Genomic DNA, 22,500 nt, shown 5'->3' with positions numbered 1-22,500 from the left:
TGATGACGATGACGACGATGACGACGATGACGATGACGATGGTGATGATGTTTACGGTGATGATGATGACGATGACGATGTTGATGATGTTTACGGTGATGATGACGACGATGATGACGATGACGATGATGACGATGACGATGTTGATGATGTTTACGGTGATAATGATGACAATGACGACAATGATGATGATGACAATGACGATTGTTTTTAATCTGGACATGCGCTTACTGGCGAGAGATACAATCAGCACTCGAAGATAAACTTCCTATCCCCACGCGACTATGTAATATCCTCTATTTTATAAAGAGAATGTGTTACATTAAATCACGTTTTACTATCAAGGTTGTGAATTGAGTGATTCATCAAAAAATGGAGTTTGCAATACATGAAAATTCAATTTGATTTAAAGACGAAGTCACGTGCCCAGCAGCAACTTATAAATTATGCGTAATGCATATTTTTTACATCAACTTGTAGGTTACGTAATATTTCCAAATCAAGAACCCAGCTGGGGGAGGGGGTGTTCGTTCCAGGATAAATCTGGCACAAAAAATTCTTGGCTTCTGTGGTCAAGGCGTGCATGCTTTTGCACAAGGCGTCATTTGTACATTTTACGGTGGCGTTGTGGTAGTGTATAGGGATTACTTGTTGATTACTCTTTGTTGATCTTTGTAGTTATTAAAACAGAAAAGGTATAGATCACTTTCATAAATGGCGACCACTTTTACATTCTTTTGTCTTTATGTTAATTAGACCTACTGCCCTCACTTTGAAACAAAAATTCGTTTGAAATTTTCTCGTCGTAGCGAGGCTACGCACACCGGTGGCTCAGTTGGTTGAGAACGGGGCTGTCACGCGGGAGGTCGTGAGTTCAACTCCGGCCGGACCAACACTCAGGGTCTTTAAATAACTGAGGAGAAAGTGCTGCCTTTGTAATTACATCTGCAAATGGTTAGTCTCTCTAGTCTTCTCGGATAAGGACGATAAACCGTCCCCTTCAATGTTCATAATCCTGTGGGACGTAAAAGAACCCACACACTTTTCGTAAAGAGTAGGGTATGTAGTTCCCGGTGTTGTGGTCTGTCTTCTGTGCTATATCATGGTTGGGAGGGTAAAAGGGGGCACTTAATTTGGAGCCTCACTCTGTTGTGCGACCCCCACCACAGCTTGTTTCTCTGTTGTGGTGAAAGTGATTAAATAATTATTAGCATTAAAACAAAAGAATATTTTATTTGGCCGCCATTATGAAAGAAGTCTATTGATCGCTTGATTATTATGATCTACAAAAAGTACCAGAAAGAAAGAAAAATCTGAAAATTCATCTTTTCAGCTTAGACTACAAATCAAACCATCTTTTAATGCTCTAATGCTTTTATTTCTGACATGACAACGTGTAGTGGCAACCGCCATTACAGGTGGAGTAGTAACAAGATCATTGAAATTTATAATTGCAGCGCTATTTGAAGTTTTCTTTAATTTGTTCCCTACTGTTTAATCAAGGTTTGGTGATGATTACAATATTTTGAATCATATTACAGAAGCATTTTTTGTCTTCTTTCGCGATCAATCTATCCTCTTGTTTGCGCATTTTAAGAAACAGTACTATGCTATCTTTGCATAGAAAAAGTTCTTCGGGTTAGACTTGGTGGTGATGGAACAGGTCTTGGTTTTCGGATAGCATTCACGACCATCGTAGAACATAAACGAAATGCAGGCGGTATTGCTACTGCAGCGCCGAGCGCACTCTGCCAAGGAAACGAAGCCGTATATGGACCAAATGTCGTTCCCTGGACAGTCTCCTGGTCGCATAGCGTAACCAGCCGGAACTTTATCGTAGAATACATTAGAATTGTGTGTGGTCTTTCTCGTTGTAGCACAAGTCTTCGTTTTTGGGTAGCATTCGTTGTTGTCGTGAAACATGAAGGCGTTACACTTGTCGGATGAGGAACAAATCTCAGCACACTCCCTCAAACTGATGTTATCTCGGTAAAGGTTGGTCAGGTCATTGCCTGGACAGTCGCCTTCTCTTACAGAGTAACCATAGCGACCTAATAAAAAACAACAACAACAACAACATAACCGGTTACATAAGTATAGAGATAACGTACATTTCCGTGATGAAATAAAAATGACTGAAGATGTATTCACTAGTGAAAAAATGTCGTATCGGCCTTTTGATTGGCCGGACAATTTTTTTTTTCAGTACTGAAAAACTGTCGTATCAGCCTTTTGATTGGCTAATATTATGTTGAACTTTGGCGCGGGTGGCCTGTGCACCGACAGCGGGAGTAAAATTTGTAAACATGGCGGCCGACTGGTGTATGGTTTTCAAAGTTTTTGATCTTTTATTGCTTAGTTTACTCCACAAAATACTTCAGAAGATCTTAAAAGTTTTAGAAGTGCTCAAGCGAGGTATGGAAGGTAAAGATTTCTTTTATTTATAAAATATTTTGCTATTTGTTTGGGGCTTTTGTTCACGATCGGTGGTTTGATAGCGTCTCGATTAACACTTACCTCGTTAACTTTATGATCTCTGTACTTATACCATGAATACACAAATTACTTCATGGTTGGCTCGTTTGTACGATTTTTATTACTCACTCGTTGTGAAGGATCGTTAAACTCACTCGTTCGCTTCGCTCACTCGTTCGTTTACGCGATCCTTCACAACTCGCGAGTCAAAATCGTACGCACTCACAAACCATATGAAGTAATCTATATATAACGTCTCTTGTATTTGTTGAGCGAACGGCCAAGAGGGAAAGGGAACAATGTAGACATTTTTTCTTCACTAAAAAGAAGTGATGGAGAAATGATGCGAATCGTTTCATAAAATTCTGTCCAAGATTTTGCTCTTATTGACCCTATATTTGAGAAACTTAAGGTCTCGGTAAAGGAAAATGAGGTGTCCGCGGAAAAATGAAATTGTTGCGCCGCTATTTTTTGTATAGGGTCAAACTATATATATTAAAACCAACAAAGAAATCAACAAGGTACAGAGGATTGCGTTCAAATCGCGCCATCAAATTCAAATCAAAATGCCCACGTGCACCCCTAGCTCGTCGAGATCATGACAGAGAATCTGGGCAATCGAGAAGGGTATTAGAGAACTTCCAAGCTCTTTTTTCCCCCTATTCACAACGACCGAGACCTTCCGCAATCTCAAGTGTTCAAACATCAAGGCCTCCAGGCAAAAAAGGCAAAGTTGGGCGAGAGCAAGGTATATTTCAAACCGGTCAGTATAAAACAAGGACTGCAGATTAGATTCCATACAAAATCGGTTACTTGTGTTTGCTACATGCATGTTCGTTATCACTTTACTTAGTTTTTGTTTCGTCTTAATCCTGAAATTTAAGCCGGGAATTGACGGTTTCTTTTCTATCAACTGTCTTCATTCTGACATAACTTCACCGAGCAGTAAAACTCGGGCAACCCTAGCGCGCCCTAAAACCCGGAATCACAGGTCTTTGTTTTACTAATACAAAGAGTAAAAACTATCCTAAACATTCATAACATTCATAAAAGCTAACCTTAGGCCTAAGGTTAGCTTTTATGAATGTTTAGGATAGTTTTTACTCTCTGTATTGCTAAAACAATGACCTGTGGTTCCGGATTCCGGATTCCTGGTTTTAGGGTTGCCCGTAAACCCTTGTCAGTGATACGTTTTCTGTTTTTGGATTTTTTTGAAAAGTATCTTGTCGCTACCGAAATGAGCTGTAGCGGCTTTACTGTTTCTGTCACCTCCTGGGTCATTTACGTACAATGACGTACGCCAACTCTGTGTTGTGAAATAGACAGTACTTCGATTGCCCGGGGGGGGGGGGGGGACTCCCATTTGGAACAGACGGGGATACTCGTCGGAAATTTTGAATTTAACCCCTAAAGGAGACCATCTAGGCGTGGCTCAAGCTTTTAGTGACCCCTAAAGGATACCAATCTGGGCGTGGCTTAAGCAAATTTTGACCCCTAAAAACAAGTTAAAAAGAAAATTTGACTTCTGTTTCTCTTCGCGTAATTTTGTGTTTCTTTGCGGAACCCTAAGTGAGACGACGAGCATCCCCGTCTGTTTCATATGGGAGTCCCCCCCCCCCCCCCCCCCCCGGGTTCGATTGATGGCTTTAGTTGTTAAGAAGAGCAATATTGTTGGCCGACTAGAAAAGATTTCTATCAGATTTAGTTTACTTCCTGAGTAGTTGCAACTGGTATGCTCACAGGTATTGCCTGCATTCTCATCCTGTGATGCATCATCAGTGCACACAGCCTGCTTTCAATTTCATGGAATTTATGAAATGGTTTATTATTTCGAGCACGCCCCTTTCCGTTTTTCCTTGTATATTGGGCAACTCCCCAAAAAAGCTTCGAGAAACCGCCTAACTCAGATATTGACCAGTGATGAAACAATCTTGGCTGGATAAATTGGAAATAGCCAGCCAGTCAGCAAATCGAAAGTAAAGAATATCTTATAGTGAGCTAAATGTATTAAAGAACAACATGACGTGATCGTGTTTGCGAAGCTGTTCTGTGCACGAACTGACATATCGCTGGATAAGCCGAATATGTCACACCAGGAAAAAAAAAAAGCTCAACTGCAGAATACCCGGCCGCTTATTTGAATACGAGGTTTTATTATTATGATTATTCTTCAAACGATGGCGCTACAAGAAAGAAAAAAAGGAAATTGGAATGTGCATGGTAGACAGCGAATGATCCAACACTGTTAGACGTAAGCTAGTACTTCGCTTAAAGATTACGTACATGTTGCAATCAAGGTTGTTACCAAGAATGGTTTGAGTATAAGTACCTGGTGTTTGTTGAGGAGCAGGAGGCGTCTTTGGAGAAGGCAATGTCTTGTTGATCTTTGAAATAAGATAATCCACCTTTTTCTCCAAGGCGTTTGTGTTGCATTGAAAAACAACTGCTTTTCCCCCGGAAGAGTTTACGGGAATGGTCAGAGAATTTAATCCCTGGGAAACAACCCCAAGAAACAAAATTCCGAGGAAACCACGAGAAACCCTCATTTTGGCTGATTGTGACTGACCTCGGGAATGATAGTCTCCTTCGCAGCCGTCTTTCGGGATGTCACGCACCGCTCTCTCTACAGGAACTGCTGCTCACATTGAAACCACATTCCTTTCTCGGATTGAGCCAATCACAGCCAAAGTTCCATTTTTCTGGAAGTGTGTCATGCGACGCGACCAATAATACCTTTTGTTTCATCAATGCAATCGATCAACACAAATATGCAGGTCTGTTGTTTGTATTTTTCAAAGCGACCGCGCTGAAGGAATGAAAGCAGGGCGGTAGCATGTACTTTTTCACACAAGAAGTAAAAACACACGAGTATAAAATGTTGAAAATAGAATTTCTTCTTCCAGAAGTTTGAAACGACACTTGAAGATATCAATAATTCCGGATAGAATCATTACTGATAAACTTTAATTACAGTACCATTTCCCCAGTTCATATTTTTACTTCTTTTATTCGGTGATAAAAAGCTACAGAAAAAAACAGTTAAAAACATTACTCCAAAGAGAAATGTGACAAAAATATAAATGTGTTGAATTGTCTTAACATCCATCCTCTCTTCATCACCGGGAGTCTCCCTTTTGGTCGAGCGTCGAGGGTAGAGGGTTACGTGTCGAGGATGAGGGTAATATGTCGAGGGTCCAAAAAAAAGAAAAATAGTAAAGCAATAATTAAATTATAAAAGAAATATTAAAATAGAAAATATAATAAAAATAAAAATAAATAAATATAAAAATAAAAATAAAAATATATAAATATAAACAAAATAATATAAATATAAATAAATATTAAAGTTAAAAATGAAGTAGAAATAATAAATTAATAATTAAATAATAGTTAATAATAACACCGGGAATGCTAGTATTCTACGCAACATTATTTGGGGATGTCTTTGGGGGAGCGTTGCGTGACATCCTAGTTAACTGCGTGATAGGTCGAAAGAAAGAACAGATTACTGCACCATTTCGGAGGGCGAAAAACGAAATTATTCTGTAAAATTGGGTAAAACACCCGCCTGCTGTAAAATATTGACTGCACAATAATTGCCTTTATTGCGTGGCCTCAAGCGTGCGACCTATTCTGGAATTTGAACTACATACCTACGTTTCCTACTCGTTTCGGATTCAAAAACCAGATGCTTTAAACAAGAATACTGTACCTTCACCCAACTATTGTTGTTAGATTGAGAATATAATTTCAAACATTACAAGTTTCGTAAGCAGACTACCATGTTCGTGCGGAAGAAACATCTCTGGGAAAGAAAACTCTGGGGTCGATCCGGTATTCGGTTTTCCGGTACAAGCCTTTGTTGTCAGGGTAATTGGGCATACCTGGAAACCGACCACGTTGTCCCTTGACAAGTGGTGAAAAATCTCAAACAAAGCACCTAATACTGTACCATTTTTGGAGGGTGAAAAACGAGTTATTCTGTAAAATTGGGCAAAACACCCGACTTCTGTAAAATATTGACTGCACAATTTAATGGCCTTTATTGCTGCGTGGCCTCAAGCGTTAAAATGAGACGAAAATCATATTTTCTTCCTGGCACCGCACGGCGCACCCAGGGGCCACGTTACTCTTTCCATTCTGTCAATCACACATGGAAATCATATGAAAGGTTTAGAATTGCTTACCTTCATACGGATCCTGTTTTCGAAGTGTGTCTGCTTCCTGACTTTAGGTTCTTTTCGAAATGTCGAAGATATTTGTCACCAGGTAATTCCTTCGTTTTGGAAATAGAAACTGCTTCATTCTTGCCGATTTTGGGGCTCATTTGTGGCAATTCATGCACGTTTGGAACAGACCTGTTTATTTTCATGTTTCACCCAGTTCTTTTCCGGTGCGGCTGTTAAGTGACATCGGGATTTGAAAGGTAGTATAAAAAACGAAGACGCCGAAAACGAAGACCTAAGACCGAAGACCTCGAAAAGGAAGACCTCGAAAACAAAGATCCACTCGAAAAAACGTACAATTAAGACTGCTTCAAATGTTATTTTTGAAGAGTTAGTCCTAAGCAGATGTAAGCAGTCTCACGGCCTCACCTTTAATAAAGCCAACAAAATTTGTCGTCCAAAGTAAAACGTCAGAAATTTATGGGTCTATTTTCTTGAGTAAAATACGTTGATAAGGATTTCTGCGGCTTATCCCACCCCTAAATTAGTTCATTGCTTGCAGTAAGTAGCACAATACTGATAGCAGTGCTTTGAGTTTATTTGTTCATATCCCATCTCCAACCTTCAGATTGTTGGAGGTCCCAGTTAATATATGGTAAGGAAACAAAGGAGAATACAAACAACAACTTGTTAAACTTGTTAACTGAAACACGAGGAAAAAAGCATGCATCAATGACTAGCTAGGCAGTAAAAACGTTTCCTTTATGATCCAGCCGAAAGGGAACAGCTCGAAGTAAAACTAGATAAGCCCGAACGGTGGAGAGGTGAAGGTGAGCTTACCTTGCTGCAAAAGGTGTTTAGTCTGATCAAGCTTCGACGGTCGACAGTCGGTCGACATATCGGTCGATAGTCGATGGACAGTCGGAAAATGGGCGGTCGATGAATCGGTCAAGATTTATGTCGGCCGATAATAGCTTTCAGTTCATCGATACTTCACCGATAACTCGCCGACAATTCGCCCGATCCTGTTTAACAGCTAAAAATTAGACGACCGGCGATGATACATTGCCCATAACTTGTCGTGATCACTCAGTCAGAAATCTCCTTGTACATCAAAAGAGAACTTCATCTGGACCCGATGAACTCCCATATTGGCTCTGAAGGGACTATGGAGGCAGTGTGGCTCAGTGGTTAGGGCGCCAGCCTTGAGATGCGGAGATCCCGGGTTCAAGACCCGCTCTGACCACTCGTTCAATTTGATCCTGGTTGTCCCTGGTTCAACTTGCCAGCTGCACTTGTAAATAGCCAACTGGTTTGCCTCCGGCCGGTTGGGATTCTTAACAGTTATCGTTGTTCTGTTACGTCGTTTCGTTGTGTTTCATTGGCCCTGAAAAGCCCCTATGGGGAGCGGTCAATTAAGTATGTATGTATATGTATATATATGCTTCTCACCTCGCTCCAATTATTACGAAGATCTTCAATAGTTCCCTTAAGGAGGCTCCCCAGAGTTTTAGGAGCGCGCGCAAGCTGGGCACTAGTATGGCGTGCAAAGCCCAAATCGCGCGTGTTTTTCCGATTTTCGTGACGAAAAGCGACCAAATCTGTAAAATTAACTGCTAATTTTCTCGCGTTCCCTTTGGTAAAGTTTTTTAAAAATTGGCTCAGTTGTAACCACATACAGTTCCTATCAAATACCCTAAATTTGTTAAAATCTGTCAGAGCTAATCGAATATATTTAGAAAAAATGACAAATTACAGAATATTGGAAAAACCGTCTGAGAGACCTTGAATTTTTACTAGTTCAAAATGTCAGGAAATATCATTTACATAATGTGGCAAAGAATACAAAAAATTCACCGAAGGAAAGTATAAATATAAAGGAATTTATGCCAAAAATAGGAATATATCTGCCTGTCATTTGATGTGATGTTGCCATGGCAACGGCCATAATCCAAAAATTGACACCCAAAAAATAAACCTTATTTCAAATATTTGAACGGGTTGTCTGCAAGCAAGAGTTATCCTCTGCACTGAAGTCAAAGTTTAAATCTGACCAGTTTGCTCACAAAGAAGGACATAATACCACCATGGCCCTTTTTAAATGTCAACATCACTGGCTAAACTGGCTTGACAAAGGCACCGACTTTGTCAAGGTTCTTTCTTTTGACTTCAGTAAAGCGTTTGATTCGGTCTCACATCAAATAGTGCGTGATAAGCTTAAGTTTTGTGATCTTGATCCTTACATCACCAATTGGATGCTAAGCTTCCTTAGTGACCGAAAGCAAAGGGAAGTCGTTGACAGAGTAACCACAAAGTATGTTGATATTAATGGTAGGGTACCACAAGGAACTTATTCTATATAATTATGAACGATATCACACAGGTGCAAATCCAAGCAATAATCTTCTTGTAAAGTACGCTGATGATATTACCTTTAGCGCAGTTGATGAATCGCAAGCAGAGGTTAATAACATCCAACGCTGGGCTACAGAGAATCGAATGACGTTAAATCTTAAGAAGACCTGGGAGATGATTCTTAGAGGGAAGACCAAAGAGCCCCTCTCAGAACTTTTACCGGATATCAAAAGAACTTGAGAACGATTGGGATGATACGTTTTCGGAAGGGATATTCTTGCAACTTTTGGCACTTGAAAAGGTCACCTAGCGGTTTCCGATGAGAAAATGGTTTGCTGGGAAGTTCCTAGAAGGAAACGTTTGGCTTGAAATTTCTGAAATGAAGATATCATTCCCTAAAATCTTCGGACAATTCATTCAATTTCCACCTAAGATATCCGAGCAGATCATATTCTTCTAGGCGATAAAAGCATCTCTGTAGACAGTCTTTACACGTTACAAGGAACCTACAAATGTCCGTCAACGGCCTCTCGCGCTTAATTTTCTCGTTGGGTCCCTTTTATGTTGTGATCCTTTTTGACTGTCAAATATTTTTTGGTAACCATGGCTCTTGTCACTGGCACCACGTTAAGGAATACCAAAGCAGTTTCATCTTATCAAAACATGATGGATCCATTTTCACGTTCTGTACAAATAAACGGTTTTCTTAATGAAGAAATAGTCGATACTAACAAACAATTAAGTAGTTCAGTCGCCTAGCTTGTTTATTTTAATAATATCATGCATCTGATTTAAAATAGATATTGACTTCCAAAATATCCATTAACTCTTGATGTCTGTTAACTGAACTAGAGTTTCATTTCTTTCGCCATAGCCTTGATTCCCTCGAAGGTCTCCATTGCAGTAGGAATTATTTGATTGGCTGGCAGAAGAAATCCGTAACGCCCTTGATCCCTCAACTCGAGAGCGAAGGAATATTTGATTTTCAAAACACCGTAAGTGTAGTCCTTGCTTCCTCCAGAATTCTGATCTGCAAAGATCAAAATTAAAAGTTTGGCGATGCAACAAGTAATGTTCACCTTACTGCATGGGACGTTTCATTGATCAATTTATGACAAGGGCAACTATCCGCTGACAATGCTTGTAGGCGTTGTCTGCATCGACAAGACAAAAGCACATGGTGTTGTTGAGAACGCGTTTTGAAGATTTTGCGAGACTTCTGTGTGGTAAGGAGCCTCGAAATAGGTGAGTATTGATTTTCGTTCATTCTAGTTCCATTTAATTTGGTTTTATGCAGGGAATCAAAGCGGTCTATATTTGCAAAACGGTTCGTTCGGTGTTATGAACTCCTCGGGTCGCTGCAAGCAAGGTTAGCACTAACCGTTAAATACGATGGAAACTTATCGGTTTTGATACCTCTTAACCAACGGTTAGCGTCAACCAGGCTTTGAGCAACCGGCCCCCGAACGTCAAATCTTGTTTGCGCAAGAGATGGGGAAACGATTTGCTACTAAAGTAGATCTCAAACGTAAAACTTTGGCGTTTCTGCCTGTGTAACGTGATTTTAATTGCAGGGGTGGGGTGGGGCAGTTAGAAAAGAAGGGGAGATGGGAGGGAAGGCTTCAACGAGGCAAATATTTGTCATGTTATGGATCGTTTTTGAAAGAAATGAAGATATTTGAAGTGCGGGTTATTGACGAAAGAGAGAAATTATCCTCACGCTTATTATCTGGACAATTTTAAGCCAAAAACATATTGTCTGTTATAGACACCTGAGAAATTCAGGTGGCTCTAACGGAATTCGAAGCCATGACCTCTATGATGCAATGCAACCTCTACAACGTTCTACCAACTGAGCTATGAGCCACACAGATGGGAGCACGTCAAGTAGCCAACATCAAAAATACCACAATACTCTCTGTCTGTCCCTCCAAAATTATGCATAAGCATTGTTTCCAGTTTCTCTTGAGACCATTTTGTAAGTCCCAAGAGAAAATAAAAACAATGCTTAATGCAAAGTTTTGTAGGGATAAACAAAGAGTACTATGGTAATTTTGATACTGGCTAATTTCTGGGGCTCATGTGTTCCTGTGAAAAGATTCGATGAAAGAGATGTCGATATTTAAAGTGTGGGTTAAAGATGAAAGAGAGAAATAATCTTTGCATTTATCTGAACAATTTTCAGCAATTGTCTCTGATAGACAAATATAGACTTTCATATTGATTGTTATTACTGATCTTGAATGTCAGAATCATCAAGTTTCAACTTGGAGAAAGCCCAAGTCTTGCATCCACGTAACAACTGAAACTAAACCCATTCACAATACAATTGAGTGATATACACCAGTCAAAGCAACTTCCACTGGCCCCCCACCCCCCTTTCCAAGCAGGGCTCTAGCTAGAACCTGCAGGGACTTTCATTTATTTTCACTCCATTTTAGTCCCCAGAGGCAGGGAGTACACAAAAAATCATGATCTCAATTAATTACCCTTTGGACTGGAACTGTTAGGCAGTACTGGTTTTGTTTTTGCACTGCTTAGTAATTTTACATACGTTATCCTTGTACTTGATTTGCTTGATTCGGTGAAAAAAGTTGTGGAAGTTGAAATAAATTATGCTTTGTAAATTTGCCAATTAGATTTAAAGGAGATACGAAGAAGGCTTTTTGTTGGAATCATTAAGGTTGGCATATTTTCACTGATGTTAACGTTCTTGCATAATAAAATTATAAAATTTTTATAGACCGAATGCATAAATGGCGGCCAAAAATGTATTCTTTTGTTTATGTGCTAATTAGAGTCACTATCCTCGCTCTCAAGCACTATTTCTTTTGTATTTTGTACATGCAAACGAGGCGAGTGAGTCTAATCATGCATTCGGTCTATGGCTCAGTGATAATAGTTGCAACGTAAGGGATCGGGATAATGGATAAAACAATTACTGTATCTGCCCCCTATAGACAAAAGCAAAAGCGTAGTATAACCCCAAGACTTGTTTAGTAGATTGTTATGGAATATTTAGCCTAACAAAAAGGCACTTTAAATGATCTCTCTGGCACCACAAACACTTGGCTTGGCTGAATTCCCCTGGGTCCCCTGTCAGGATTATAGATGGTTTCAGGAACCCATGACCCGGAGCCTACAACTCTACTGTGTTCGTGTAACGGCGTTTTCACAGACGGATTTATTTTTAGATTGAATTTCCCGCGAATGAGACTCCCGCAGGAGCCCGGTGACCAATTACAAGAAATTAAGCTGACGTCATAGGGTCACCGAACCGGAACTGCCTTAGTTTTTTTACCTAATTCGCGGGAAGGGCTAGTCTAAAAATAAACCTACTTGTGAAAACGCCGTTTCACAGACGCTGTAGGGAGGTGGAACGCTCCAGATGGGCTCCTGACGGTTTTCACTCACGTGATCAGTAAGCTTGTTTTTCCACCGAAACAAAAGAAAACGTTTGCATGATAATAGAACTCAATTCCCGGAGGATTAGTTGGATACACCAACATGGCCACCCTTCCATTGTGGTAAAGACTTGTTTCCATATCTCAAAGGGGCCTGGAACAACAAAACTGAAACAACCCAAACACATACAAAACTGCTATTCTTAGGCCTAAACATTATCTAAAGCATATTGTTTAGGCTTAAGGTTAGCATTTTGTAAAGGTTTGGGTTGTTTCAGCTATTGCACCCTTCACCTCCTACTGCCACCCCAGGCCCCTCACGTCCAAGGGCACTTTGAGATATGGAAACAAGTCTCTACCTTCCATTGTTTAGGTACACCAAACACGACTGTCGTGACGTCACGTGAAAACACTCTATAACAAGTTCATATGTGCATGAATGAAATTATTACACTTTTCCTATAGAAAGGGTCGAGCTCTGAAATGTCATTAAGTATGTCAATGACATACAATGTACAAAAGAACTGAAAAATTGTATTGAACTTTTTGTGGCCAGTATGTACTATAAATTTCACCAAGATGTCATATTAGGATTTACTTAGAATAGTTGTGTGCTTGGTGACCTGGCCTGAAGGAGTGTCAGTGGTGACCTTTGTTTTGTAAGGCCCACAGTACATTTCCGATTTAAAACACCATCGATGTCATTGTGATCGTCGTCGTCATCATTATCATTATCATTATCATCATCATTATCGTTTTCATTGTAGCTTAGGAGTCCCTTCATCATCAATTCTCTTTCAAGAGTCATGTAAACAGTCGTTTAAACCTAAAACCTTAAAAGACTCCCTTGAAAAAAAGAAGAGCTATCTATACAAGTACAATTACATATATCACTAAAAAATTATGGCTCCATCAATTATTACCCCAGACAAAGAGTGCGGCATTCGCTAAAATAGGCCAGTAGACTGCGAGCAGTCTGTAGTCTGTCTTTTGCTCTAACGTCAGTTGAACGTCGGTTAACGGACGCCCGCTGCTTCAACACCGAATGCTCGCCATTTTGAAAGTGAACGTACTTGTACGCTTCCGTTTCAACGATTTAGAGCAAAAGAGAGACTAGTCTGGATTTACAGGAGAAAAGCAGTGAGGTTAACACTAAAAGGCCAATTTCAGCCACATTTGTATTTAAAGGCCAGGTAGGTCAACGGCTATGTCAAAGAACTGTTTAATGGTCTATCAGTTGACTTACAAATGATCACAGAGGATGGTCCGTATCTGTAGCTAGTCCCATAACCAGCTTTTCTGATCGCTTCAACAGCCTTTTTACTCACTCGCATCTAAAAAGATGACATACAAACATTAGGAAGGAAAAGGAAAGGAAAGGAACCATATCGTCCAGTCGTTCAAGCGCTGAAGCGCTTATTGGGGACACTGTAAACTGAAATTAACAATTAACGCAAATCAAGTCAAATGTTGGTTTTTGAAGAGAGAGAAAATCCGGAGTACCCGGAGAAAAACCTCTCGGTGCAGAGTAGAGAACCAACTAACTCAACCCACATAGTTATGACGCCGGATCTGGGAATCGAACCCTGGCCACATTGGTGGGAGGCGAGTGACCTCACCACTGCGCAATCCCTGGACCCCAACCGGCGGAAAGTCATTGAAAACGGAAGTCGGTTTTCTTTTATGTCCGAAACAACTCAATTGCCATCTTAAATCTTACTAAGGTATCTTGCGATAGCACTTCAAGAAAAAGGCCACTTGTAATTTGTTGTAATTGGACGTGCCTTTTCGTTCCTTGTTTTCTATGATATGTAGTGAAAGAACAATCTATTAAATACATGCATTGAAACTGCGGGAATGAAACAAGTTAAGTTTTGGGATCATTGCAGTTTTGAATTCTACTTAAGCAGTAACGATGTCTCTTTCACCATATCATTGACGGGTTGAGTTACGTACTCACAAAAAATGACCAGCCCACAGTGGGCTTGATAACACAAGCTATTTCCGAGTTCATGTCTGCCTCCTCTTCAAAGCGAGTCTAAGTGCTAAGTGCAATTAGTTCTACTTTACATATGAATGAAAACTAATTTTCATAAGAAAAACTTCGCACCTAGACTCGCTTTGAAGAGGAGGCAGACGTGAACTGGGAAATGGCCCATTGGTGGAGCACTAGTACTGAACCGATATCGCACAAGGCATGGGTTCGAATCCTGTTCAAGACTGACTTTGATAATTCCCTTTTGTTAAACATAGACATGTAAAAACTAGCGATAAAATGTTAAATTTCGGACGTTTCGGCGACCTCATGACGCTATTATCAAGGAGTTGGAAATGAACATGCGAGTTCATAACAGATATAATACTCCAAATTTGCAGAAGAGCTGGACAAAGACTTTAGCACGGATTGAATCTGTTTGCACGTTCAGCCGTGTTCATGATTTTTTCAACACTGTAAAGCAGCTGAGGAGGTCCTCAGGGACAGCACCCACGTGGTGTTGATCAAAATGCTTGCGTACAGAAGATGACGTAATTGTGTGGCCATCCACGCGTGTATGTAGATGGCCACGTGTGTAGCCAACATAGCTACACAATGCACTGTCGATTAAACAGCTGTGGTTTGGTTTCGCATTCTTGGAGGTTTTGGCCAATTTTGGAAGGTGTTGGGGGTACTTCAAACTTGAGAACAGTGACTTGAAGCGTTCACACTCGTATACGAGAAATAGGTCCAAGATGACGACAAACGGTACTCGCGATCAAGCATAGTTGTTAATAAGCCTCGTTTGTATCGGTTGTCGACGTGACTATAGTAGTGGAAAAGTAGACCAGTACTGGTAGGATTCACGTAGACCTTAGTCTTGATTTTGGGCGCGCGGTTTAGTTGGTGGGTGCCAAGAAAGGGAAGCATTCCCGTTGGCTCAGTTGGTTGAGCACCGGGCTGTCACGCAGGAGGTCGTGAGTTCAACTCCTGTCGGACCGGCACTCAGGGTCTTTAAATAACTGAGGAGAAAGTGCTGCCCTTGTAATTACATCTGCAAATGGTTAGACTCTCTAGTCTTCTCGGATAAGGACGATAAGCCGGAGGTCCCGTCTCACAACCCTTCAATGTTCATAATCCTGTGGGACGTAAAAGAACCCGCACACTTGTCGCAAAGAGTAGGGCATGTAGTTCCCGGTGTTGTGGTCTGTCTTCTGTGATGTATCATGGTTGGGAGGGTTAATGCTCGGAGATATTAGCTACACCAAGCTACTCTAGAAATCCGAGGGTAAAGAAAGATGTATGTATGTATATGTATTCCATCCTTTTCAATCTCCATGGCAAAACTGACAACAGGATGGGCGTGGTTGAGGGTGTTTGGGAAGTCCGTGTGTAGCTGTAGTTATATGGGGCAAAACGGTGAGAGTATCGTCAACGCATCTACGGTAATAAGCAGGCAGCTTTTCTTCCGGTTCTAGTTCTTCCAATGGTGACAAAAAAATATCAACCGCTAAAGTAGCGTTCATAACTGCGGTGATCTCAAAACTTAAAGTGTTACTATGATCAAAAAATCACTTTCTGTTTTTTCTTCAGCTTTTGAAAGTGTGTTTGCTCAACACCTGACTGTTAAAATTTCGAGCTTTGATTTTTGTCGAAAGGCTCTTTACTGTAACTCTTGTGCGAGTCTAGCATGAGCAAAGGAATGACAAAACTTTGGTGTCATGATTTTGATCCTCAGGCCTAGTTTGCTCCTAAGATGGAATGTCGATGGTGCATGACTGACGTTTCGATCGAATTCCGTCAATAAACAGAGTCCTTTCGGATGCTCTGGAGGAATATGTAAGTAACAGAAATGTTTGTGATGTTATCTAATCAGTCTATTGCGTCGAATGTCCCGAGATGATAGTTCCCTCGGAAAACGCTAGCGAACCAATTGTTTTCCTCCGCAGAACATATGAAGCAATTAATTTTTTTGTAAATCCACACGGAAAAAATGCCTATACGATTCGAAAGTTTTGGGTCGAATTTTAAGTGGAGTGACTTTAAAAGATGTAGGTGCATGTTTAGGAATAAATATTGGAGAGAGCGGTTGCCTTTTACTCTCTTGTGTCCCCTGTCAGATTCTAGAACTCGGCGGAACATTTTTACTCTTGTACAAGGACGTTTTCCTTGAATACTCCGTTTTCTTACTGTTATCTAATAGCAAAATTTGATGTAGGTTGATTTTATTTGATTGGTACTCAGTCTACGACGTAGGAACTTCGCTCGTACATTTGATAAAAAATACCAATTGTATGATTTGGAAATCGATAAAATCATAATATTTGAGAATATATCCCGTTTTATTAAGCTCTATTTTCAGTTCTATTTGCTATCAGTTATTTTAACTATCGTTTTTCCACAAGTCCTTGTTTTATTGTTGCCAATTAGCTTATATGAACGGAATACATGGACACTCGAATAAACTTGATTGACTTATTCTCTATTTTCGAATTCCCCATAATACACTTTGTTTGCCCCCCAAATTTTGCATAAACCATTGTTTTCAAATGCTCTTGGGAATATGCAGTGTCCCCAACAGCATTTGAAAGCAATAGTTTATGCAAAATTTGGGGGGCAAACAAAGTGTATTATGGGGAATTCGAAAATAGAGAATTGATTCGCCGATTATGTGTCTCTTCGGTGAACAAGCTAATTTTTCTTACCAGCTCTGTGTGGTCACGTGTCGGCTGCCTTGTGTAGCCCCAGGGTGTCATCCAGAGTTGACTGTAGGCGTGTACGTCCATATAGCCGGCGATTCTGCCTTCCTCGCTCAACGATCCCAAGAACGTCGCTACGTTGCGCACTTCGACTTCCGAAAATGCATGCGATCCCCGAAAAGCGTCATCGCAAGGATCACTGCTGGCTCCTGGAACTGCAGGTAAGAACAGGAAAATAGGATTATAATGGAGGGTGTAAATACCCCATTTCCGAGTTACCGATTGCCTCGGTTTCAAAGCGAGTCCTGATGTACAACCATTCAAATAGAAATGAGCTGCGTATTCTTATGCAAATCGAACTCATTTCCCTTAGAATAGTTGAGCACCAAGACTCGCTTCGAAACCGAGACAAACAGCAACTCGGAAATGGCCTATTGCAGGTTGCAGGCCATTGTTTCATCATATGGGTACCAGAGCAGTTTCTGCGTAAAAATATAGAATGAAAGGTTTCAATTACATTTTTACGCTCACGTTGTAGTTGAAACCTCAAATTTGGTGATTTCACGTTGTTGTTGTGAAGATTACTGCAATAAAATGCGTGCTGCACGTGCAGCGGGATTATTATTCCTCTTTTAACCAATGATATTCTTGTTTTGTGGCGTTCTCCTGGTCGACCGCGTCGTAGATCTTAAACCTAAGTCGCTATAATCGCTTTTGAGTGGTTAATATCTCCTAGTGACACAGTTATTAACTAATTACTATAATCAACTTATAATTGGCTAGTTATTTGGCGTAAAACGCAGCTATTACAACGCCTCATGTGATTGGTTTAAAAAACGATAGGCACACGTTCACTATGGAACTGCATGCTATACCTTTTTAATGAACTTAGCAAGAGATTGTAAATAGCTGCAAAGTATGAGTTTTTTTTATCCGTTATATGTACAAAACAATTTGAATTACTTTTTTTAGGCCATCTAACAAGAAATCTAAAAATATTCAGTCGACACTCATTTCCATTTTAGCTATTTTAACTGATCCAAAGTAAGCCTTGGAGGAAAGACCTACTCGCAAATAGTAGAAGCTATAATCGTGGCGAGCGATGACATAGTTGACCATCATTTTAAAGAATTAGCGAGTCGAGATGGCTTTAAAGAAACAGCGAAATAAAGTGTAAAAATAGAAAATATAATGATCTAGCTTAAACTCGATAGCACTCAGAAACGGAATGAAGAACAGGAGAGCGAAACTTGCTGGGTTTGTGTGTGGAATATTTTCTTGCGGACGAAGAGACAACTCTTTGCGTTGGGTAGGGTTGTTCAAAAGGTAGATCGCACTTTTCACCTTCAGTTGAACAACTGAAGCCCTACAGAGAAGCACTAGCTTGTATTGCTGTTACTATTTCAGGTGAGGCCTAATGTAATAACACTCACACCCCCATTTGTAATTCCAGTTTCGGTTTGGATCCGTTCCAATACAGCGACTCCCCCAGTTCGGTTTGCGCGTCTTTCTCCAAAATCTGTTTCTGCGGCTGCGCTGTTCAACCAAAGTACAATTTTGTTTGTTAGAAAGGTTTGCAGTTCCGATGTCAAAATACCAATAGCAATGCAATAACTTTGGTCAATGGTAACATACTGAGCCAATCACCGTATGCACTGTAAACGCTTACAGCCGATGCAAGGCGCAAAAGTAGCGGCAAGCGTGGTAGTGACAATTGAGACAAAAATTGTACTCTGTAGAGTCCCAATTTACTTGCTATGGAAACCACTCGAGTTCGCTTAGGAACGGGAAAGTCAAAAGAGAAAGTAGTCGACAGTCGGTTTGTGTTTTCAAGAAATGACAAATGATTAACGCAGCTTGTAAACGTGAGTCTTTCTTCGAGAATTGAAAGTCATTCATCAATTTAGACTCGGTCATCAAGAAATCGGCCGTTCATAGTTTTCGGTTTTTTACATTTAGTTTCTGTGGAACTGATTATGACTGTAAACTCAATTAAAGTTCTGTTCTTACCTTATTCCATGTGAAAACATATCCGTCGACGTTGAGTACTGGCATGATAATGAAGTCCATTTTGTCCAACATTTCCGTGACGCTACTGTCTTTGCCATATTTGGATACAATCTAAAACGAAGCAGAGTAAAGTTATTTGAAATTGCAAACTTGTCACCCTTGATGAAACTGTAGGGGCAGTTTAGCGCTTAGCAAAGGCTATCTTGTTGGGACGACTTTCCCGCTAAAGCTTAAGAAATCGTGTAGACAATGGGTAAAGACCGAACCTCCTTCGAAATCATGCGGAAAAACTTTGGAAGTGTTTTTTCAACATTGCTTTCCCTCACTTACGTACGCTGAGGTCTCATGGTGGTCATAAGTAATGGCGCAGTCATTTTGTTGAGGATTGATCGATTTTGATGACATTAGGTTGATACGTCCATTAGCTTATAGTTTCACTCACGTGACCATCCGCCATTTAATTTACTAAAGCAAAAGGAATTTTTCCATAAAAATAAAATTCAATTCATTGAGAGTTCATAAAATTCAATGTACGCGAGAGCCGTTCAAAGGTACAGCTTTTGCGGACGCATTGACGTCTATTTATAATAAAAAAAGAAATCTCAAACCTGTTTGATGATGAACATGCAGGTTGCCGGTGATACCCATTCACGAGCGTGGATTCCGCAGTTCATGAAGAAGGTCTTTTTATTGAATGAAGGTGCTCCTTTGAGCTGCAAGTACATGGATTCAATTTAAGATGATGGTTAGACGCCGTCTTACGTTCAGAGGCTAGGTCCGCCGTGGAGTATTCAGTCTACGGATACCAGGCTTATGGCTTTGGATTTTCATACGTCAGCCCCGGGTTCAAATTCAAATTCGTATTGGTCACCAATTGAATTCGTCATCAGCGACCATGAATTTATCTGCACTGCGCCAAACAGCTGATTTCCTTCCAATCGGATTTCTTTACGCCATTTTTTTCATCTATCGAAATATTTTCTCTCTATATTCGCAGCACATTCTTTTAATTGGGTTGGGTTCTGTTAATGGTATGTTTACTTCGACGCGTTTTTAGGTTTGTATCTATTTGAAAGTAAATCTCGAAACCCGTTTCGATAAGCAGTGGATGATTTTTTTCCTTAAATTCTCAAATGTGAAGGAACCGAAACGGAAGCTTACCTCAATAGCTAGCTGCTCTCGTCCGTCATAAGAGCGTCCCTACACTGAAAACTCTGGTCATGTCACGATGTTGGTTTGCGAGATTGTACAACTCTTGTGTGATCTGCGAGTAAGTGAATCCAAAGTGGGTAGTGATCATAGTCGTAGTCGTCGTCGTCGTCGTCGTCGTCGTCGTCGTCGTCGTCGTCGTCGTCGTCGTCGTCGTCGTCGTAGTACTACTACTACTACTACTACTACTACTACTACTACTACTACTACTACTACTACTACTACTACTACTACTACTACTAGTAATAATATATAATAATAATAATAATATAATAATAATAATAATAATAATAATCATCATAATAGCAACTTTATTCATTATAAGTCATGAAAGGGAAGGATGCCAGAGGTTTTCCAGAGGTCATCACTATCGAGGCTAGTTACTAAATTAAAGTAAGCGCCATGTAGTTGGATCATTTCGTCTTATCTTGATCTTCGATTTTCGTTTATGATCTTTGGCTCGAGTGAGTAACACCGATCTGAAAGTGCACTTTTGCTCGTTAAGTTTATTTCGTCTTGTGTAAAATATTCCTTCAATTGCGTTTAATATCGTGGTGCGATAATGCAACGCGAGGAATTAGTTACATATTTGCATTGGCTGTTCCTAGTGGAATGTCTCTTTTTAAGTTTTGAAAAAGTGTGTGTAAGAAGGTTGCATGTTTGTCTATCAATCTTGCCATTCTAAAAACATTGTGATTACTACCGTGCTGTTTTGCTGTCATGATGATTAAATCAGGTCGTTTAAGCCTCGTTCTTTCCTTCCTATTGTTGATGTTTTCAGTCGACTGGTAGACTTGTTATTATTTTTTTCAGTTTACGATCGGTTCAATTTTGCAGCAGTAAATCGCCTCAACCGTCAATAGTTCTTAAACGCTGATACGACACACCTTGCTCTTCGTCAAGTAGGGACCATCCTAACTTGCTCTTGTTTCAAATATATCTTTCAAGTTTCTTAGATTTCTTGCAGTTTTCTCAATGTTCCCAATAATGCAAAAATACCGAATCCCTGTAAATCTGACGTTTTAGAAGTGAAGCAGAATATGCTTTTCTTAACCCAGTGCGTCTGCGCAAGAGGCGCAAGGACTAATACCGTGGTGCCCTGGGCCTGAGAAAACGACATACGGGGCGTTTGAAATCCGAACGCGAAAGTGAAAGTGAAAACGTCCTAACAAACCTCACACACCTAACAGTCCTTTCCTGGGAACACATGAGCCCGACAATTTGACCTGCTCCTACCTGAGTGGCTTGAAAGCTAAGTTGGTAGAGCAGTGCCCCGGCATTACCGAGGTCATGGGTTCGAATCCCGTTGAAGGCACCTGGGGCCCGTTTCTCGAAAGGCCCGAAACTTTACGGGTCATTTTCGGGTGTCACAATTCCCTTTGTATCTCAAGAACGAGAGGATTTAAGTCGTCACACTACACAGCCATGTTTCTTTTTGTTACCCTGAAAGTATGTTAGAAGATCGGCTTTCCAAAATAAGCGGTTGGCAGTTTCACAAATGGCTTTTCGGCCCGAAAGTTATCGGGACTCTCGACAAACGGGCCCCTGAATATTTCAGGTGTTTCAAGAGGCAATTGCTTGAATTTTCCAGATAAATGTGAGGATCCCACTTATTGCATTATTGCATTATTGCATTATTGCTTATTTGGATTAATTACCTCGTCAAAAGTGTGATATTGGCTGTAAAAGCTGACTCCGATTCCACGGGTCGACGCGACGAGGTTTTCCTCGTCCATTAGTTTCTCGACATCCATAATTAGTGAATCTGGAACTGGACGTGTGACCCATTTCCTTTAACTTGACGAGAGAGAATCTTACTAACGCATGTTCGCCTTGCGTGAATAGCACCTGCAATACCGGTCCGCTGCGGCGCTTTTGCCATAAATCAAGGCATCGAACTTATTTTAAAAACATCGGTGAGGATAAGCTACATGACACTCGATTAAGTTTACTAACTCCTGTTAATTAGTGTTGTCACTTCGCGGTTTCACCGTAAAGCTAATCGTGTCGGGTACGACCAATACAACTGGAGATGAAACAAAGAGCCACCGTTTAAGGTAAATTTTCGAGAAATAAATAAATATACGGTAAATAAAATAGGGACACGTTAATAAGGTGTACAAAATATTAGAATCTTATACGAATCCGAGCCAAAGTATAAGGGCCGTATAGGAAGAAATTTGGAAGAATATAGGAGGATGTACGAC

The 22,500-nt window shown here is 40.4% G+C and overlaps 4 protein-coding genes across 5 annotated transcripts in view; 2 read left to right on the top strand and 2 right to left on the bottom strand.

Annotated features, from left to right (window-relative positions):
* Positions 1-1,193, top strand: part of LOC138056974 (monocarboxylate transporter 13-like) — an 11,473-nt gene extending 10,280 nt beyond the window's left edge. For both annotated transcript variants that reach the window (XM_068902979.1, XM_068902980.1), the window contains exon 5: positions 1-1,193. This exon is cut by the window's left edge and continues 681 nt beyond it. The gene's annotated coding sequence lies outside the window, so the exon portion shown is untranslated.
* Positions 1-22,500, top strand: part of LOC138056980 (amine sulfotransferase-like) — an 86,134-nt gene that overhangs the window by 27,333 nt on the left and 36,301 nt on the right. The gene's annotated exons all lie outside the window — the stretch shown is intronic.
* Positions 1,341-5,072, bottom strand: LOC138056982 (uncharacterized). The gene is made up of 2 exons (XM_068902989.1): positions 4,805-5,072; positions 1,341-2,051 (listed from the first exon to the last, which is right to left on the bottom strand). The coding sequence occupies exons 1-2, from the start codon at positions 5,019-5,021 to the stop codon at positions 1,606-1,608; spliced, it is 663 nt and encodes a 220-aa protein (XP_068759090.1). The 5' UTR covers positions 5,022-5,072; the 3' UTR covers positions 1,341-1,605.
* LOC138056970 (carboxypeptidase A2-like) lies at positions 9,735-22,038 on the bottom strand. Its single transcript, XM_068902970.1, is given in 9 exon segments — positions 9,735-10,026; positions 13,647-13,734; positions 17,081-17,289; positions 18,508-18,610; positions 19,085-19,195; positions 19,693-19,797; positions 20,246-20,284; positions 20,286-20,348; positions 21,952-22,038. Coding segments are annotated over 9 exon segments (978 nt in total). The 5' UTR covers positions 22,030-22,038; the 3' UTR covers positions 9,735-9,844.

The sequence above is a fragment of the Montipora capricornis genome, chromosome 7 (assembly GCF_036669925.1).
Source record: "Montipora capricornis isolate CH-2021 chromosome 7, ASM3666992v2, whole genome shotgun sequence".
Lineage (NCBI taxonomy): Eukaryota > Metazoa > Cnidaria > Anthozoa > Scleractinia > Acroporidae > Montipora > Montipora capricornis.
The sequence above is the reverse complement of the archived record's forward strand: the minus strand, read 5'-3'. Positions and strand labels throughout refer to the sequence as shown.